The following is an 18,557-nucleotide window of genomic DNA, read 5'->3' as shown; positions in this document are numbered from 1 at the left end:
TAAAGGAAGTACATAATATGAATGATAAATTTGTTATCAAGACAGTGATTGTAAGGCACAAGTTTATAATATGAACCAAAACAACAAGTATCACACAGGCACACAGATATCCAATGGACTAACCCGATCCGTATAATAAAATAGAGTCTATAAAAGTATCGTTTTAAAATGTATTTAGTCATTGAAACCAGATTATCTTTACGCCAAACGTCTTTAGAATATTAATTATTTGTGACTTAGAAATATCACGCAATATTAAAATACATTGAAATTGAGTTTTAATTTAAGTACAAAAAAAGTGTTACTATAATTTTAAAATCACAAACAAATTGAACACCGCATTACGTGCAATACTATTGTTATATAGATTAACATCATGCAACAATAAACCTATTTTGGCTGAAAAGTTAATCGAGTATCTGACTCAGTACCCAGTGGCATATATACTCTGATAACAATTATAGAGTTCTAAGGATTTACTTATTTAGTGATACTTCAGCCCTTTACAATTACCTTAAATATAGGTACATTTTTAAAAATAATTTAGCATTGAAAACTTAAAACGTAAAAATATTAAATCTATATTAGGTAAATTTGATCTATTTAAGCAATATATTACTAAAATAGTGAAATATAACATGATCATTATTTATTCATCTTCCTATACATCTGCACTAATAATGTAACTCGATACAAAAATGTAACAAAAATTATACACGGGTACCTAATTCAAAAATGTTAAATTGCCTTCAATTTTATTGAACAATATCAATTTTAGACGGAGCATAATTGTATTAATACTGCAAATGGCATAACAACGGCGAATGATTTGAGTGAAATATCATCCTCCAGAATACTTTATTTTCTATATTCATTTGTTTTTTTGAATATAATATATATCATTTTGTAATTTACTAATTTTATATAATATGTTACGCTGCTGACCGCACTTATTAATGTATTGAAACAGGAATATAAGAATCTCGTGTTTCTATAGTTTACGAATTAACAACCATAATTGATTTTTTTTTCGTTTCTATCGTAGTATTTTGAGATTGGTATAAGTATTTGGTTTTATACGTATATACTATATATATATATATATTGTGTGTACCTATTCAATGAAATTTACGATGCTACTACTCCTTCTAATTATATATTTAATACGTCGAGTAGTTGGAGAATCTTATAGTTATGACTGTACCGGTTCAAATAGTAGTATTAGTGATAATATACATTTTAAATGTATAAAGAAACTATGCAACGGCTCTTCGTGTGAAACAATAATCAACTACTTAGATAAACCTGGACCGGACGTAATTATAGATATCAACAATAAGGTATTGTTGAATCTCGAAATCGAAAACATTTCTACTATTCATGTAAGTTATACCATCAGATACTACTAGCCTATCCATCAAAATATATTTATTATTTTACAATCTTAATGTACAAATCATAGATTATAATCTAAATAGAATATATTTTATGCGTACATTTTAAATACGAGGCTCATCATCTCACATTCCCGTGGGTTCCATTACAATATGTATACGTGTAGCTGGATATAAATACTTATTGTAAATACAATTACAAAAGTTTCTATTTTGTTTAAAAGTATATTAATGTATCTAATACTCAAATGTCTAATCATAACAATTGACCAGCAATACTTATATTTATATGATTAACAGTTCCTTTTTACGTCATAGGTTATATAATGTTTAGTAGTGATCAATAGTTTGTCCATTTATAATAATAGGTAGTATTTACGTTATTTTTGTTACTTTATTTATTCAAAATAATCAAATAGTGATTTTTAAAACGAATTATAACGATGATGCAATTTATCATCGTCTGACGTCATTATAATCTCTATTGAAAAATATAAACCTTAATACTAAGTATGAAATATTATTATTTATTTTTTTGTATGCTTATTTTAATTTAAAAAGCTTTTAGTTTGTTTTCAACAATGAAATACGTCTTATATATATAATATATTTACAGTAATAGTACTTACATAGTATGATGGTTATTTTAAAATACAAAATATTATATTTCAATATTTACCAGGTGCTGTTTATAAACAATGTTCGTGATTCAGTTAATTCAAATTTTACAATGTATCGTCTCTTGAAACCAATCATTCTAAAAGTCCAGTTAGCAGGACCAAGAGAGTTATACAAGTTACGTTTCATAAACGTGAGTATTTTTATAATTATTTAGTTAAATATAGGTAATTATAACCATTTAAAAAAAATATGATAATGATAATTATTTTTTATTATACAATAATAAATTGTGGGTATATATAAATATTAAATAATTTAAAACAAATTACATCACAATATTATTCCTTATTTTACGTGAACTTTGGGTTGCAGCCTGCTGGTTCTTAGTATACATCCACACTATAAAAGTTATCAATTAATATTTTTTGACTACCATATCAAGAATTCAGAAAATTTTTGAACGTCATCGATATGAATATTATATTTAACTAAAGAAATAATGACTAATGAAAACCTTATTTAAAAAATAATATCATTATATTATCTACATAGCTACTTATTATACTAAGGTATAATAAAGAGTACATTATTTTAACATGAATACGAATGACCTATTCATATTAGTTAAAATGTTTATGTGTTTAAAACTTTAAAATTGATAATTTTTTAAGTACGTAAATGGCGGGCCGACAGAAGAAGTGATCAGTAAAGTAACCAGACAGAATTACTTCGGATGCGATTCTGGAGACATTAACCCCACGTGCGGTATACAATATTATGGCTTAAATAAAGCGGTGCCTTTTTCGAAAGCAAGTAAATTAATTTTTATAGTTAAAGAAATAATAAATCTAAATTTGTCCTGTTTACAAAGGGTTTTTGTTGTTCATGTATCAATTCGGTCAATGATGCACGACAACAAAGATCGTCCGAGGTAGTGAATAAAAATAACATTTCAATAACTTCTAATTGCAATGATGTTGTCACCACTCAACCAAGAGGTGAACAAGATTGTAAAAACATTAGTGAAAGTCCCGCTTATGCGAATTCATACACTTATCATGAGAGTGCGCATTGTTTTAGATATAGCGATTTATGGTAATGTCTATACTGTTAGTACCTACTTACAATAATATTATTTTAAAACCTGATCGGAGAAATGAATGTATTAATTTTACAATGATATATGGTTTTTTTTGTATGTATTTATACATGATTTATAGAAAAAAAATGCTTTGATCTTAACTTTGAAGGTGGTCGGTGATAGAAAATTGAATGTAGTTAGTACTTGTGAGAGATAAAATTGAAAATCTCTGTATTTTTAAATAACATCAGAAAAAAATAAAACGAAAATATTTACACCAAACATATTATATCGACCAGTTTTCAACAAAATTGATTGTATTAATTTGTCTTAATACAAATACAAATATTTGTAGATACTTGAAGTTATCATCAAATGTGTATACTTGCATTTTCCAAATTTGGACGGAACTAAATATTTAAACAAAAAATAACGATTTTCAAACATTGATTAAAGCAATACTATTATGAATTATTTTTGATAAATGATAATATATATTATATATTATATAATAATTTTATCAGGTGGTATTTATTTATTACCATAACTGATACAGGTTCAATGTTTATAAAGTAGAAAAATCGGAAACGGTCTTACCACTAACAATGGAATTATTCAAGAAAAGCGAAAGTAGCGTTTACATGCTCCATCAACAATGTTTATCGTCATCATTGTAAATCAAACATAATTTAAGCAACAACCATATTATACATAAAATGTATAAATATATATTTCCGCAGATCATCCAATAGCAAACTGACTATTTTCAAAAATTTGGTATCACACCGGTTAGAGGTGGTCAAAGGTTTAAATGAAACAATGGACAACAACTTGATGGCCATGTTTGTCCTAATACCTCAAAACGTACCTAAAACTTATCAATACAGTCTCCCATCACACTTAAACGGTATGTCATTAAAAATAGGTACACTACAATATTTCTTAATAATATTATTTATGTACCTAATAACGTTGATCAATTGTAACTTCAGCACACTTATGGTTACTGAATTTATATCGTCGAGTTTTATTTTTTAATTCATAGACCATTATATATTTATATCATGTAAATATGTAATAAGAGTATTTTAATTTGTGTTTCGGTCTACTCGAAAAAAAAAGTTTTATTGATATTTGTTTTTACTTTTTTGATATCAATGGTACGGCTAGAATTTTTTAATAGTATGAAGAGGAGTGGGGTAACTCGACTTAGTTTTCTCAAAATTGTTGTGTTTGTCATTTGTGGATATTAATCTTATAAAATAATTATTGTATTATTAATATTTCAAATTAAATAATTATTTTCATTATGTATAATTATACAATATTTCACCCGTTTAAGTGTAATAAATATATCAATATTGGATATTCTATTTATATACGCGACATCACTATACATATACATATCGTAATATTGTCGATATTTTACTAAAAATTACTATATTGTGTTAAATATCAATTTTATTGTTATTTGAAAATATTTGCAATTTATTTAAATTAAATAATGGCACAATAACCCCACCCTGTCTCCCTCCACAAATTTTCCGAACGTACAAAATAGTTCTGTCGGATACCCGTGATGGTTGTCGTCATCATCGTCGATATAGTACATCAGTAACTTCATTAATGCACTCTTTTGCAGATCAGAGGGCCGGAAAATTCCTCGTAATCCATCCGAGTAGGATGTCGAAAAACGGCGGAGCCGAATGCGACAAAATCGGAGTGGAACCACGAGCTTTCTACGAACAATCGGACAGATGTTACAGGCCGCGGAGCAGCTGTCTCCGAGAACAGCCCATCGAACTGATGCAGCAGCGCGAGAGAGACTGCGACGGGGAACCGTCGGCGGGTGCTGCGAATGGTCGTTTGTTCATCGAAGACTATGTCAAAGGTGACATCAGTTTCGACGACGTGACCGACCACATTATCGTTTACCTTCAGCCGTCCTCGTTCGCTGCCGAAACACCCATGTCGGTGCAGAGCGTCAGTGAGGTCAGACTGGACGACAACGGCGTCGTCAGCAACAAGTATACCAGCTATTATACCTATATAATCTTTTTAATTATAATAAATAATAATTTATTGGACATTGTCCGTTCAGGTAATAACGATAATAAATACATGCAATACAATGGCCCAACTCATCGCTGATGAGGACCATCATCTTATCGGTGAAGTTTGAGTATTAATTAGAAAAAAAAATTTAAATTTTACATATTATTTTGTAATACCTATATGTTATTCCAAAATAGGTACAGTAAAAAAGTTTGAAAAATATAGTTCTATTGGTTTTTAATAAATGAATACTTCAGTAGCTGATAACTTAGTTTGAAGTAATAAAATTAGCAACTAGTTTTAGTATGGCTTTTCGTAAAAGCGGTCTCTTGGTAATATGTATATTATAGTAACGAATTTTCCTCATTATCGGCATATAAATAAAAAATAATTCAACCAATGATTTATCATAGTTTTAATTTCTAACTAAAAATGTGTGTAGTGTGCTCTACTACTACGTATATTATATGCTTGATGAATATTATAATATTATATAGATACCTTTCAACCATTATGATAAAATATTTTTTTAATAAAAATGTCCGTAGGATTCTACTTCAGATTAGCGAGATACACGCGATTTTTGATAACGAATGTAACAACACCGCAAATTTGTTTATATTCGTAACAAATTTGAGTTTGAAAACGGCAGAATTCTTCATTGAAACTTCTGGATCGACAGACTCGAAAAAAATCGAAAAAAAACGGGGACAAGCGATCGTACATCCACAGCAGACCGAAAGATTTTTTTTGAAATTCGAATGTCCCATCAAGACCAAAGACTGCGTCGCGTCCGGTATATTTTTATATATTTGTCAGATAATTATTAAAACACAATGTATGAACTGACATACAACCAACGACTTATAATGCCTAACAAATTTTCACGCGCAAGTTCTCGGAATGTCAAACACAATGTGTTTTTGTTTTTAGTACAGTTTTTAAATTTTTTACAACAGTATAATAATTTTTTTCTGTTTTAAAAAAAAATTCACGTGAAAAATATGACGTTTTTGAAATTGCGCATAGACATATAATACAGGTATAAAGGAACGTTCTACAAAAAAAAAACAAACTAATTCAATATTTTACTTTAATTTTTCGTTTAAACTCAAAATAAGAGTACCAATAATGTGCATTTGCAACCATCATCGCCAATCGAAGCTTCAGTTATTGTCTAATATATATGCTTATTACCCGTTTTTACGTATATAAGTAGGATATAATAATATACAATACTATTATAAGCATGGCTAAATATACCTAATATTACCTATACACTTAACCATGATCATAAGCAAGTCGTCGTGAAACTTATTCCGGTGCGTCTGTTCCATCTATATATAGTGCAACTGTACGCCGAAAACGCCGCCGCCACCGCAGTGGCGTCCAGAAAGTTCAAGGCGGTCCGAGGTTCCGGTTGCTACTGTCTGTGGCACAGGCGGTGCAAGTGTTACCAGACCGAATCGCCGTGCACCGCCGGCGGCACGCTACTGAGCCAGGCGCAGTACGCCGCGGCCGGATTCCTGGGCGACGTGCCGCGGCCGCCGAGGACGGCGTTCGTCGTCGTCGAGCGGGACGAGGAGGCCGCGGTCGTCGACCACGATGAGCTGATCGTCAGTCTGCTCGTGCTGGTGGGCCTCTTGGCCGCGGCGCTGGTCCTGGGCCTGCTCAAAGCCGTGTCGCCGTACCGCGCCCACTGGCTGTGGATAATATTCGGCGATCGGCGACTGGACGCGTACCTCGAACCGGAACTGAACGCGTCGCCGGTGGTGCGGGACGAACGGGGTCGCTGCGTGCACCCCGCGACCGCGTCCCGGAACGTGCGGCTGCTGGACAGGGGACGGGAATTCGTCGCCAACTCGCTGTTCTTCGTCTGCCTGTTGGCCGCCGCGGCGTACCGCTGCGAGTTCTTTGCAGGGTGCTCGCCGGACGGCGATCGCTGCGGTGTCGCGGACCGAGAACGCCGATCGTCGTCGTGCAATTATACCGCGCAACAGAGCGAGACAGCCTGTCTGCTGGGGGAGTGTCGAGACGATCGCGACTCGCCTCGGCAGAGCGTCGTCTGTAGCGATTTGCGGCAGCTGTCCGAATGTTTCGAATATAACACGTCGGACGAAAGTACGGTCGACGGACGAACGACGAGTCCGGCCCGCGTCGCAGCGACGACGACTCCTTTACACCTGCAATAATAGTTATCACGTTATTGCCATAATCTTATTTTTACCGCCGCCACAGCAACGATTTTCGGGACGAGTCCGTCTTTTTTGGTTATAAGTGAAAAAAACCTTAGGTTTAGGTACATATACCTACTACCGGCCGACCGTATTGAGCGCGTGTAGATACGTTGAGTAGTAGCATATAGGTATAGTATAAAATCGACGTGCCCATTTCAAGACTTACTATATATATATAGACTATAACGTATAACTACGTGTAACGCTATACGCCGGTAAAGGTATATTTTGAAGTTATCGACAGATTTTTCAAGTTTCCACACGATTATCGATTGAAACGCTTCTAAAAGTTTAGATTACGATTGAAAAACGTGGAGCCGTCTCGTGTATACTGGTTATAAATTCTCGCGGTCATTCTATATATACAATCCCTGCAAGACGTTTTAAAATGTTTTCCAAAAACCAATTTGTAACCTACCCGATTATAAAAACAATTAACGATTTTATTCGTAGGTCATTATTAATTATTATTTTTCTCTGACTCGTACTGAATAAATCTGTAGTGAATTATACTTTTTATATTATAATTATGTCTCATATATGAATAATCTACAATAAACATTAATAAAGCATTAGGTATGTGTTTCGTTTTAAAAATATACCTATATTATTATACCTATAATAAATATTATATACCTAGGCTGACAGTCTACGCTCGAAATTGTTTTTCTTATGCTATGAACTATTGATCTATCGTCAAATCCAATTATACTCAACAACGAAACACACACATCTACTCGTCTGGGTATTAGGATTAGCTGTATCTACTGCGAGCAGTTACATATTTGTTTACTATTGTAATATAATATACTAAAATGATATGTATATTATATATATTATATTATAGTTGGTATACCAACTGTTGTGCTAATGATAATGGAATCATAAATTCAAAATAAGAATACAACTTTATGTCTATATATATATATATAGTATGTAAATAAGTGTATAAAAATGAAATATGAATTTACGCGATTTAATAAAACATCTGGGGATATGACGTCTAATCATCAATATTGTAATCAGAACGAAAAAGTGGAGTATTTAAGCCTGAATCTTTCACTTTTCACAAAATGGTGTGCCCGATATAAAAATAATTTTAAAATACCTAATATTGTTTGAGACGTGTAACTTTTACACGATGGGAGACAATATCGAACAAGATAATATATCATGCGGCAGAGAAGACCACTGTCGTCGATCATTTTAAATATTTAAATTTTAGTATAGTGGGTTCAAGGCATAACATAGGTGAGTGATGCCGTGGTGATTATCGGTCGACGATAGCTCGTAAGATATGAGTATCATGATTTTAGATAGAGTTAGCGAATTACTGAACATTTTAGTTTTAATATTTGGCACAACTATAACTAATTTTAAAAATTAAAATATTAATTAAAGCCTAGGGGACGCTATACTACCTTAAGTTTGATAATAGGTAAATTAATTCTAATATTTAACATTAAACCTAATTGAACATTATTAAAGTTAATTCCGCTGAATGAAAATTCGACAGTGACAATACATGTAGGTGTAGCGCTATCTAGGAAACGTACTACACCACAATGAAGCAACACCTTCTGTGCATGGTGAGTCACAATCAGTAATATAAATGAGTAGCATAATAATCCTTTATTTTCCATTCTAATGCACAATTTTGTAGTATGCTACAAATCCAAATGGATATGCAAGGTCACACCATTTATTCCTGAATATTTTAAACACACAATTCATTAATTTCACTTTTAAACAAGCCACAATGATAAAATTAAATTAAATCAAAGTACCAATATTATAACTACTAGCGTACGATATTCAAATACCTAATTAAACATATCAATATCTCAAATCAGGTAGCAGTACAATTTATTTATAATGATAAATATATATATTATATATATCACTAGTTATTATGTCAATACATTAGTACCCTAATTACCCATCTGCTTATAAAAAAACTGAAAGGTTTGATAATATAATATATCAAAGCAATGAAATACAAATAATATTCATGTGCTTGAAAATAATTTTAAATTTTAATCTCATAAAGCTATATTGTTCAATTATAATAATTTAAAATAAAAAAGCAGTGTTTTTTAGTACGAGGAAAATGTTTCATGGAATGAAAAAGCATAAGTATAAAAAAATAATGGATTAATATACAGAATTTTTTTTTTAAAAAAAATGTAACAAAAATTAAATTATAAGCTAATTGTTTAAAAGAAGTCTAGTTTTCATCAACTTCTTGTTCTTGTTCTTCATCGAATTCAGCTTCTTCATCAGCAGTAGCTTCTTGGTATTGTTGGTATTCAGATACTAAATCATTCATGTTAGATTCAGCTTCAGTGAATTCCATCTCGTCCATACCTTCACCAGTGTACCAATGTAAGAAAGCCTTACGTCTGAACATAGCAGTGAATTGTTCACTAATTCTCTTGAACAACTCTTGGATAGCTGTGGAGTTACCGATGAATGTAGCAGACATTTTCAGACCTCTTGGAGGAATATCACACACTGCAGTTTTAACGTTGTTGGGAATCCATTCAACGAAGTAGCTTGAGTTTTTGTTTTGGATGTTCAACATTTGTTCGTCAACTTCCTTCATGGACATACGGCCACGGAATACAGCGGCTACAGTTAGATAACGTCCATGTCGTGGGTCACATGCTGCCATCATATTTTTGGCATCAAACATTTGTTGGGTAAGTTCGGGTACAGTTAGTGCCCGGTATTGTTGGCTTCCACGAGATGTGAGAGGAGCGAAACCAGGCATGAAGAAATGTAACCTGGGGAAAGGAACCATGTTGACGGCGAGTTTACGGAGATCAGCATTAAGTTGACCAGGGAACCTAAGACAGGTGGTAACTCCAGACATGGTCAAAGAGACCAAGTGGTTTAAGTCACCATATGTTGGTGTTGTGAGTTTTAATGTACGGAAGCAAATGTCATACAAGGCTTCGTTGTCAATACAATAGGTTTCATCAGTATTTTCAACCAATTGGTGAACTGAAAGGGTAGCATTGTAGGGTTCTACAACAGTGTCTGATACTTTAGGAGAGGGTACAACAGAGTATGTGTTCATAATTCTGTCAGGGTATTCTTCACGGATTTTGGAGATCAATAAGGTTCCCATACCAGAACCGGTACCACCACCCAAGGAATGTGTCAATTGGAAACCTTGAAGACAATCACAGCTCTCAGCTTCTTTCCTATAAGAAAAAAATACATTAAACTTTAAAAAAGAATAGTTACAATATATTAATTAATAATTAAAAGTAAAAACAAAAATGAAAAATTTATCATAAATAATGATATAATAATAGTATCCAACATTGAGAACATTAGGTAAGTAAAAATAAATTATAGTAAAAGAATTCATTCACATTGCATTTTTAACACATATTATGATTAAAATGAACAATTTATGAAATTCCAAATAAATTTATAAAAATTTCTTTTATCATCGAAAATAGTTTAAAATTAGATGTTCAAAAAAAACAAATTAGAATAAACACAATAATTTAAGTAGTTTAATAGTTACATTCTAGTAATAATAGATAACTTACCTGACAACATCTAATACTGAATCTACAAGCTCAGCACCTTCTGTGTAATGACCTTTGGCCCAATTGTTTCCAGCACCAGACTGTCCGAAGACAAAGTTGTCTGGTCTGAAAATTTGACCGAATGGTCCAGATCTGACGGAATCCATGGTACCAGGTTCCAAATCGACCAAGATGGCACGGGGTACATACTTTCCACCTTTAATTTTATTTATTATTAGTTAAATAATTATTGGAATTTAAGAACTATCAATTCGAAAGAAAACACTACCTGAGGCTTCATTGTAGTATACATTAATACGTTCCAATTGGAGATCAGAGTCTCCATGGTAGGCTCCAGTTGGGTCAATGCCGTGTTCATCAGAAATGATTTCCCAGAACTAAAAAAATTATAAAATAAAATTAATACATTTAAAAGGGCGCTATATTAAGGTTTATATATTTATACATTAGGTAATATCAAAAAGGCAGTTAAAATTTTGAAATTATCACTTAAATAAAAAATTTAATTAGGCAATATAAAAACCAATGTGAAATTTAACGACTTTGAAAAATAATATTTTGTCTATTCATAATCTTAATTAAGTAAAGAATATTTTAATATTAAAACAAGTAAAAACATATAATAATTATTATGTTACGGTTGACTTATGATGCATAAAAAATATGAAGCTAGTCCAAATAAATTTATATCATACAGTATAACCTTTAAAAGGAAATAATAAAAATTACAAATTAAAATAGTAATGAAATTATCTGCCTTGAATGGCAATTTAAGCATCTTACAAAGTTAGTGGGTCATACAAATTAAAACCATAAGTGGAATACATTAGCTCTATCTAGTTTATATAATATCTGTTTAATATTAATTAATAAAATTGTCATCAATTTACCAATTCTAAACATGGAATAGTTAAAAAGTACTAATTGATATATAACCTAAGTATAAGTTTGTTAAAACTATTACCAAAATTCAGTACTCAATATTTCAGCATTAAGTGAATATTTATATAATAAAAATAAACAATAAAATTAAGAATAAATTAATTTATTCAATATTAAACGCTTATAAATCAACGAAATTATACAAGAAAAAGTAGGCGATTCCCGCGATAACGGTTTTTGCCATCAGATACACTGACCGCATCCTTTGTTGACTTTCAAACTTGACCACGCTACGATTTGAAAACCGGTTAGGATAAGATCGCGTATATTATGCGTGTATGTATATACATTATACACGTATAAACTAACAAATAAAAAAACTACCAATTCAGTGTCAGTAAAACGATATAATTGAAAATAAAAATTGTTGTTAAAGGTTTGTACCCAAAAAAAATTTGAAAACGCGAAGTTTAAAAAAAAAAAAAAACACCGGCAAGATACCGCAAAGTATCTTGACCCGACCGCCATGTTTGAGCTAACGATCAGACCGAACGCCGCTTAGCTTTTAGAATATTTACCTTGGCTCCGATCTGGTTTCCGCACTGACCGGCTTGAATGTGTACGATCTCCCTCATGGTTAAAGGTTGAAGTGTAAATAAAAAAGTTTAAAAAAATTAAAAGTGCTCGAGTGAGAAGCTTGAGTTGATTGTTGAGATACAGCACGGCGACCGTCTCGAACGCTACAGAGAAATAAAATGGCTACGGCACGGGTTTTGTCGGTTTTGTGGCGTTGGCGACGCACCAGCAACCCCGCTCCGACCGACGCCCTTGTGGCGTTCCGATTGGCCGGTCGCCACAGTGGTGCCAACGCAAACGCGCCGAAATAACGATTTTTCTCGTTGTTTCCTTTGGTTTTTTTTTCACCCACCTCCCGCACGGCGCACCGTCGCTTTTTTGAATTTGAATAACCCAATCGTTAATCGCGTGCCGCTCGCCGTTTTGGGCGTCGGCCAACGCACCGCCGCGCATTGCGCACCGCATTCGATGCGATTGTTTACGACGTCTGCCCCGACGCCGCCGACAACCGTCTGTCTACTTCCCCCTACGCTCTATCCTTTAACGGAAATTTAACGTATTCGATCGTTAAAAGTGCAGTGCTCTCTCGCTCTAGTCCACGACTCTTCTCCTCTCCCTCTCTCTCTCTTTGCTCACAGCTCTCTATTCTGTTAACTTTTCGAAGAAGAATAATATTATTTCGTTCTTGTATTTTCTCACACGGCGTTATTGCCATTATTTCGGTGTGTTTATTGTTTGAAAAAAAAAAACGCAACGACTTAAAAAATCTGTCGTGATTACGTCCTGACTCCTGATGTTAACGTTCGATCGTGTGTGTCTTATCTATACGATTACGTACGGCCATAATCGTTGATTAAAATTCAAAAGTAAACAATCGTATTTAACGGTTTTCGATGCCTCGCACAACAAACGATCTTAATTATTAACCCATTACGACTGTGTATACACAATGTATATTATAGGCACTCGAGTGTAACAGGAAATTGATAAAAAATAATAACTTTTGTTTGTGGTTGTTCCTTAACTCTATAGATAAGTGTATATTATACTGTACGAGTATACGCACAGCGATAATAATTCATTTGAACAGATAAATAATTCTTGGATATTACATAATTATTTTACAACAACTGTTGGACATCGGTGCCTATTATACCTTTGTACCTCGGAATCAGTTTCATCTACCTACCTTATCAATTTAATCCGATGTAAAATATCAAAAAGTAACTTTCAAAAAAAAATAACGTTCAAATTACGTTGCAAAATGATGCCCATCGGTTATTGACATTATCTAATTCGTTAAACTTGTAATAACTTAAACTTTTATTTTAACTATAAACTTTTTAGTAATTACCTATAAACTAAACACATGCCTAGTAATTTCATAATTTTGTTACTATTTTTCTATATCCATACTTGAATTCGAGTTTTTAAAGTTTCCGACTTTCTCTTAAAACGCATTTATTAATATCTTAGTAGCTAAATTGCTTTACCTATGAAATATGTTGTTTATATCTATAAAGTATGAACGTAAATACATAATTTTACCTTCGATATATTTTACAAAAACTTAATACTGACACAATTGGGTTTTATTTCGGTAGTTTCTATAAAAAAATACTTCAAGGTCAAATTCTTATTCATTGGCACCTACCTAGTGTTATTTTTCATCTTGAGACTTTATGAATGAACTGGATAATATTGTGTTAATAAGTAGCACAATACTATAGGTAACAACTAATAACTATTTGTACCTGTAGGCTACAATAAATTAATAATTTATAATATAATATTAAAAACCAACGTTTTTATTTTTTTATCTTACTAAACGTAATTAATACAACACTGATATTTATAAATAATAATCATGAAAACTTGCCTACACGTTTAAGGTATCTGCATTATTTATAAATTACCTAGGTACTATGAAAAAAAGCCTAATAATAAATAAATTTAAAAAATGTTAAATAAGATCAATATAATGCGTAACAGCTAGGTACATGGAATCACCGGCGCCGATCTAATTTTAATACCATGATTCATGGCCATAATGCAATATTTTATTTTAGGGTGAAAAGGTTCCCCAGTTTTACGTAAATAGTAATTATAACGACAAAAGAGGGTTTTTGTATAGACGTAGATATAATAGTCAATTATTGTCAACATTTTAATATGCAAGTAACTATGAAATACATATTATATCGTATATACCTATATCTTTCATGTAGGTATAGGTATATTAATATTATAATGTGGCTAACAGGCGATATAGCTATAATAATAATTTCTTTTATTACCTCCCTATTTGTTTGAAGGGTAGTTGTTACTAGTGACTGTTCTGATATAATTGCATGCAAACACCATGAACCCATGCCCTTTAAATAATACTTTTGGCGCCACCCAGACATTTAAATGGAATATAAATAATATAATTTGACGAAAGGTACAAGTCACATGATGTTAATTTTATTTAATTCAATTATTCATACACCAATAAGTAAATTATGCGGATTCAATGTCAGCTATTTAATTGTTTGACGAATAAATAAATATTAGACTTAATACCTTTAAATTTTTTCATACACTGTTAAATCCCATCTATAAACGTATTTACCATAATATACTTATTTATGTGTGTGCAATTGTAACGGTAGGTATTAACTACTAAGTCTTAAGTGTAAAGTCTAAAAAAACATAAGGACCCATATAATAAACATAAAACATTTATACTAACATAAATGTTTTATGTTTGTAAAAACCGTTGATTATTTTATACATAAATGTGTGTGTATATATATAATAAACAACAATAATTAAATATAGTTAGTTTTACATAGGTACTCCCACAATACCTACCTTATAACTTATAAGTCATATTAGTTTAATAGTATACGTGTTATTATAGTGAAGATGACCCTACATAATTATATATTATGATAAAAGTTATTAGTTTATTATTATGAATGAAATGAAAAAAATATATGAACTTGATTGACTATATAACGATCGTACAGATTTAAAATTGTTTTTAAATATTACTCTTTAGTATATACTCTACACATAAGAATATGACTGGCTGTAAATTATAATTATTACTTATAACTTATAATCCGTACTTATAAAATAGCACGTACACATATAATAATTTATTTTAATATTAATTCTATAAAAATACCGACAATTGTGTTTATTAAAAAATAATCCGTTATAATATAATTATTACTTAAATATGTTTATCATATAGGTAATTATTAATATATTATTGTAATCTACTATATACACGCATAAGTACTTCCTCTCGATGCATTATCAAGGACCTATGTATTATAATTATATAATATTATATTGCTAACAGTAGCTTACTAGCTTCAGGCATATCTACCGCCAAAAGTTATACTGTTCATTGTAGATTTTGTATATATTATTATTTAACTTTTTTCCACTTGAACGGACATCCCGCTTACGATTATTACAACAGTAGATATGACTATATAGTTAATTAGTCGAGTACACCTATATAGGCTAGGTTTTATTTATTTATAGAACTTAGCCCTTATGTATGTAATGCATTATTGTTGTAATATCTATTAGCTATTCATTATTAAAATTAGCTATTAAAGATACTTATTAGTTATTACTTTTATAATACATTCTAAATCCACGGATCAATTTTTACAACTCCGCCCACTCCAAATCAATGTATGAAGTTAAACACACTATAATATAGGTATAGCGTGATGTGGATATCAATTGTGTCTGGCATCTGTCAACACCTTTTAAAAATTATAGGTATAAAAATGCTCCGTCTACACGATGGGTAAATCTACTACTAAATTGTATCTAATATTGGTACTTTAAAAGGTTAACAAACTATTTAGAAAAATTAAAAAAGAATTATGAAAAACGAGGATATAATTAATAATTATTATACATAGGTATTTAGTATTTACAAAAAAAACTGTAGCTTTAAACTAAATCAAATATATATTTTGTCGCAATTCGAAAATGATTGATATATTATAGAATTTTCTAGACATGATAAAATTTAAAAAATATTTTGATTCCTTTTGAAGCTATTTTTAGACGTTTTATTTTTTTATATTTAAGTTTTTTTCTATAAATGCTAATAAAATGCATTTTATTGAATCAAAAATGTAGTAGATTGCCGTTTCTCTTAAGTTATCTTTTATGAACTTATTGAACTTATACTTATAACAATTTAAAAGTTCATTGTTATTAGGCACAACTTTTTGTAAGTGTTTAATATTCAAATTTTAATAAAACCACTATAATACTTGGAAATTATTGTATAGTTAAAATTATAATTCAAAAATTTTAATTTTAATATAATGTTAATCATAAGTTATTCATAACATCATACATCACTTAAAATACATCGAAAAAGGTATTTACTTTAAAGTTTTCAAAATTGAAACTTTAAAAGCCAATCAAACAAAAGTAACTAGTAGTTTTGTTGTTTTTAAAGATCTGTATGAAAATAGCTTATTAATCTTTTATTATATTTTCAAGCGTTTTGTCTCTACAATAAAAACGAAAAAAACATAAATTAAAAAAATTCCAAACAAAATTATTTAATTGCTAAAAAATGCTTTTGTAAATATTTGGAAAAAATTATAATTATTTATAATTATTCGTTTTTTAATTACAGTAAAATAAAATATTCAATTTTATCAAAAAACTAGTATACATAAATTATAACGTGTGTACACTGTACATACTGTACATAATATGAATTATATTACCTAAATGTATCTCGTGATTTATTTTCAAAGTACCTACTAGATTAAATTTTGTACCAGAAAAATGGAAACCATCCTCAAAGTTAAAGATTGAAGCATTTATATTTTTCCTAAAAGTAATACAGGTAGACACATAAAAATAAACAAACACCTTTCTGAAACTAATTTCATTTCATTTGCTAGACTCAGAATTTAAAAAACAAAATTATAAAAATATTGTCTCAATAATAACAGATTTAAAACACATATCTATGATTTTATTTAATTTTGGTTTAGGCCAGAGAAAACTTTTAACAACAAATAGGTGAGCGGGTGCAAACTCTGTACCTACCTACAAAAATAATTCTGCAGAAGCTTGTGCTTAAAATTTGTGTCTCAATCATATTTTTATATTTCTGTTATTATTTATTTTACTAAATATATTAGTATAAATATTTTTTACTTCGTTTAAGCTACATAATTTAACATGTTCATATAATTTTATATACATCATGCCTTGAGATTTATAAGAAGTTTAATTATTTTTGGGTGTTACTAAATTCTAAAATACTATATATTGCATAAGTATATGAACATTGTCTATTTAATACGGTACCTATTGTACAATCTATGTAATTGTTCGTTTAGTCTAAGGAAGTCATGCGAAGATATAGTTATATGCTTTTTTTATTTTAACGGAGGCGCTCCTTTTCCACCAATAACGGATGACGGAAATTGAACAATTATTTTAACTTCAAGTAGGAGTTGAATCGCCGCCCACAATTTAAAATACATTACTTGAATCATAGTGGGTGAGGACCTTGGTAATGTCATATCCTATACAACATGTATTATAAAATTATCTCAAACGACTCAAACATCCATACGTTTGATGTAAAATTATCAGCAATATAGGTAATAATACGACCAAGGTATACCTAACTTTATAATTGACAGTGTTTATATTATTATAACTCATAAGCTCATCAAGATATAATATATTTCAAAAAGTAATGATAGAAATAGAACAATTTTCTATACTTACTTCTATATTATAGAAATTCAGTAAATCATATAAGGTACATGGGACATAGCCTATAATAATCCAATAGATAATACGAGTATTAAATATTTACGTTCTCATCTCTAATAATAATTACCTAAAATGTATTGCTCAGCTATTACACATAAATAAAAATATGTTGAGTATACATCCAGAGCCGGTGCTAGCTATTTTGCCGCCCTGGGCTAAATTATAAATGCCTCTCTATTAAAACTAAATAAATGCTAAAATGCCGCCTATGCATGGGTATTTAGATAAAAATTGCCGCCCTGGGCTTTCACTCAGGCCGCCCCTACCTTCCGCCGGCCCTGTATACATCATCAACTATTAGAAGAAAAAAAAA

General features: G+C 30.7%; 2 protein-coding genes across 2 annotated transcripts; one reads left to right on the top strand and one right to left on the bottom strand.

Moving 5' to 3' along the window:
• The first annotated feature begins 230 nt into the window (after positions 1–230).
• Positions 231–7,960, top strand: LOC114120494 (uncharacterized). Its single transcript, XM_027982417.2, has 9 exons — positions 231–1,382; positions 2,077–2,205; positions 2,687–2,824; positions 2,887–3,110; positions 3,653–3,769; positions 3,837–4,003; positions 4,739–5,123; positions 5,700–5,947; positions 6,499–7,960. The coding sequence occupies exons 1-9, from the start codon at positions 1,122–1,124 to the stop codon at positions 7,341–7,343; spliced, it is 2,514 nt and encodes an 837-aa protein (XP_027838218.2). The 5' UTR covers positions 231–1,121; the 3' UTR covers positions 7,344–7,960.
• A 1,436-nt stretch (positions 7,961–9,396) lies between these two features.
• On the bottom strand, positions 9,397–12,608 carry LOC114120493 (tubulin beta-1 chain). Its single transcript, XM_027982416.2, has 4 exons — positions 12,415–12,608; positions 11,223–11,331; positions 10,955–11,150; positions 9,397–10,597 (listed from the first exon to the last, which is right to left on the bottom strand). The coding sequence occupies exons 1-4, from the start codon at positions 12,469–12,471 to the stop codon at positions 9,616–9,618; spliced, it is 1,344 nt and encodes a 447-aa protein (XP_027838217.1). The 5' UTR covers positions 12,472–12,608; the 3' UTR covers positions 9,397–9,615.
• Between the last annotated feature and the right edge of the window lie 5,949 nt (positions 12,609–18,557).

This window comes from Aphis gossypii, chromosome 2, assembly GCF_020184175.1.
Source record: "Aphis gossypii isolate Hap1 chromosome 2, ASM2018417v2, whole genome shotgun sequence".
Lineage (NCBI taxonomy): Eukaryota > Metazoa > Arthropoda > Insecta > Hemiptera > Aphididae > Aphis > Aphis gossypii.
Note: the sequence above shows the minus strand (reverse complement) of the source record. Positions and strands in the feature narration are given on the sequence as shown.

Excerpts from the sequence above, each read along its gene's own strand:
- LOC114120494 (XM_027982417.2), top strand. The coding sequence starts at position 1,122 with ATGAAATTTACGATGCTACTACTCCTTCTAATTATATATTTAATACGT. Across the intron at positions 1,383-2,076 it reads AAAACATTTCTACTATTCAT|GTGCTGTTTATAAACAATGT; the intron begins GTAAGTTATACC and ends AATATTTACCAG. Across the intron at positions 2,825-2,886 it reads AAGCGGTGCCTTTTTCGAAA|GGTTTTTGTTGTTCATGTAT; the intron begins GCAAGTAAATTA and ends CTGTTTACAAAG.
- LOC114120493 (XM_027982416.2), bottom strand. The coding sequence starts at position 12,471 with ATGAGGGAGATCGTACACATTCAAGCCGGTCAGTGCGGAAACCAGATC. Across the intron at positions 11,332-12,414 it reads GAAACCAGATCGGAGCCAAG|TTCTGGGAAATCATTTCTGA; the intron begins GTAAATATTCTA and ends TAATTTTTTTAG. Across the intron at positions 11,151-11,222 it reads ATACTACAATGAAGCCTCAG|GTGGAAAGTATGTACCCCGT; the intron begins GTAGTGTTTTCT and ends ATAAAATTAAAG.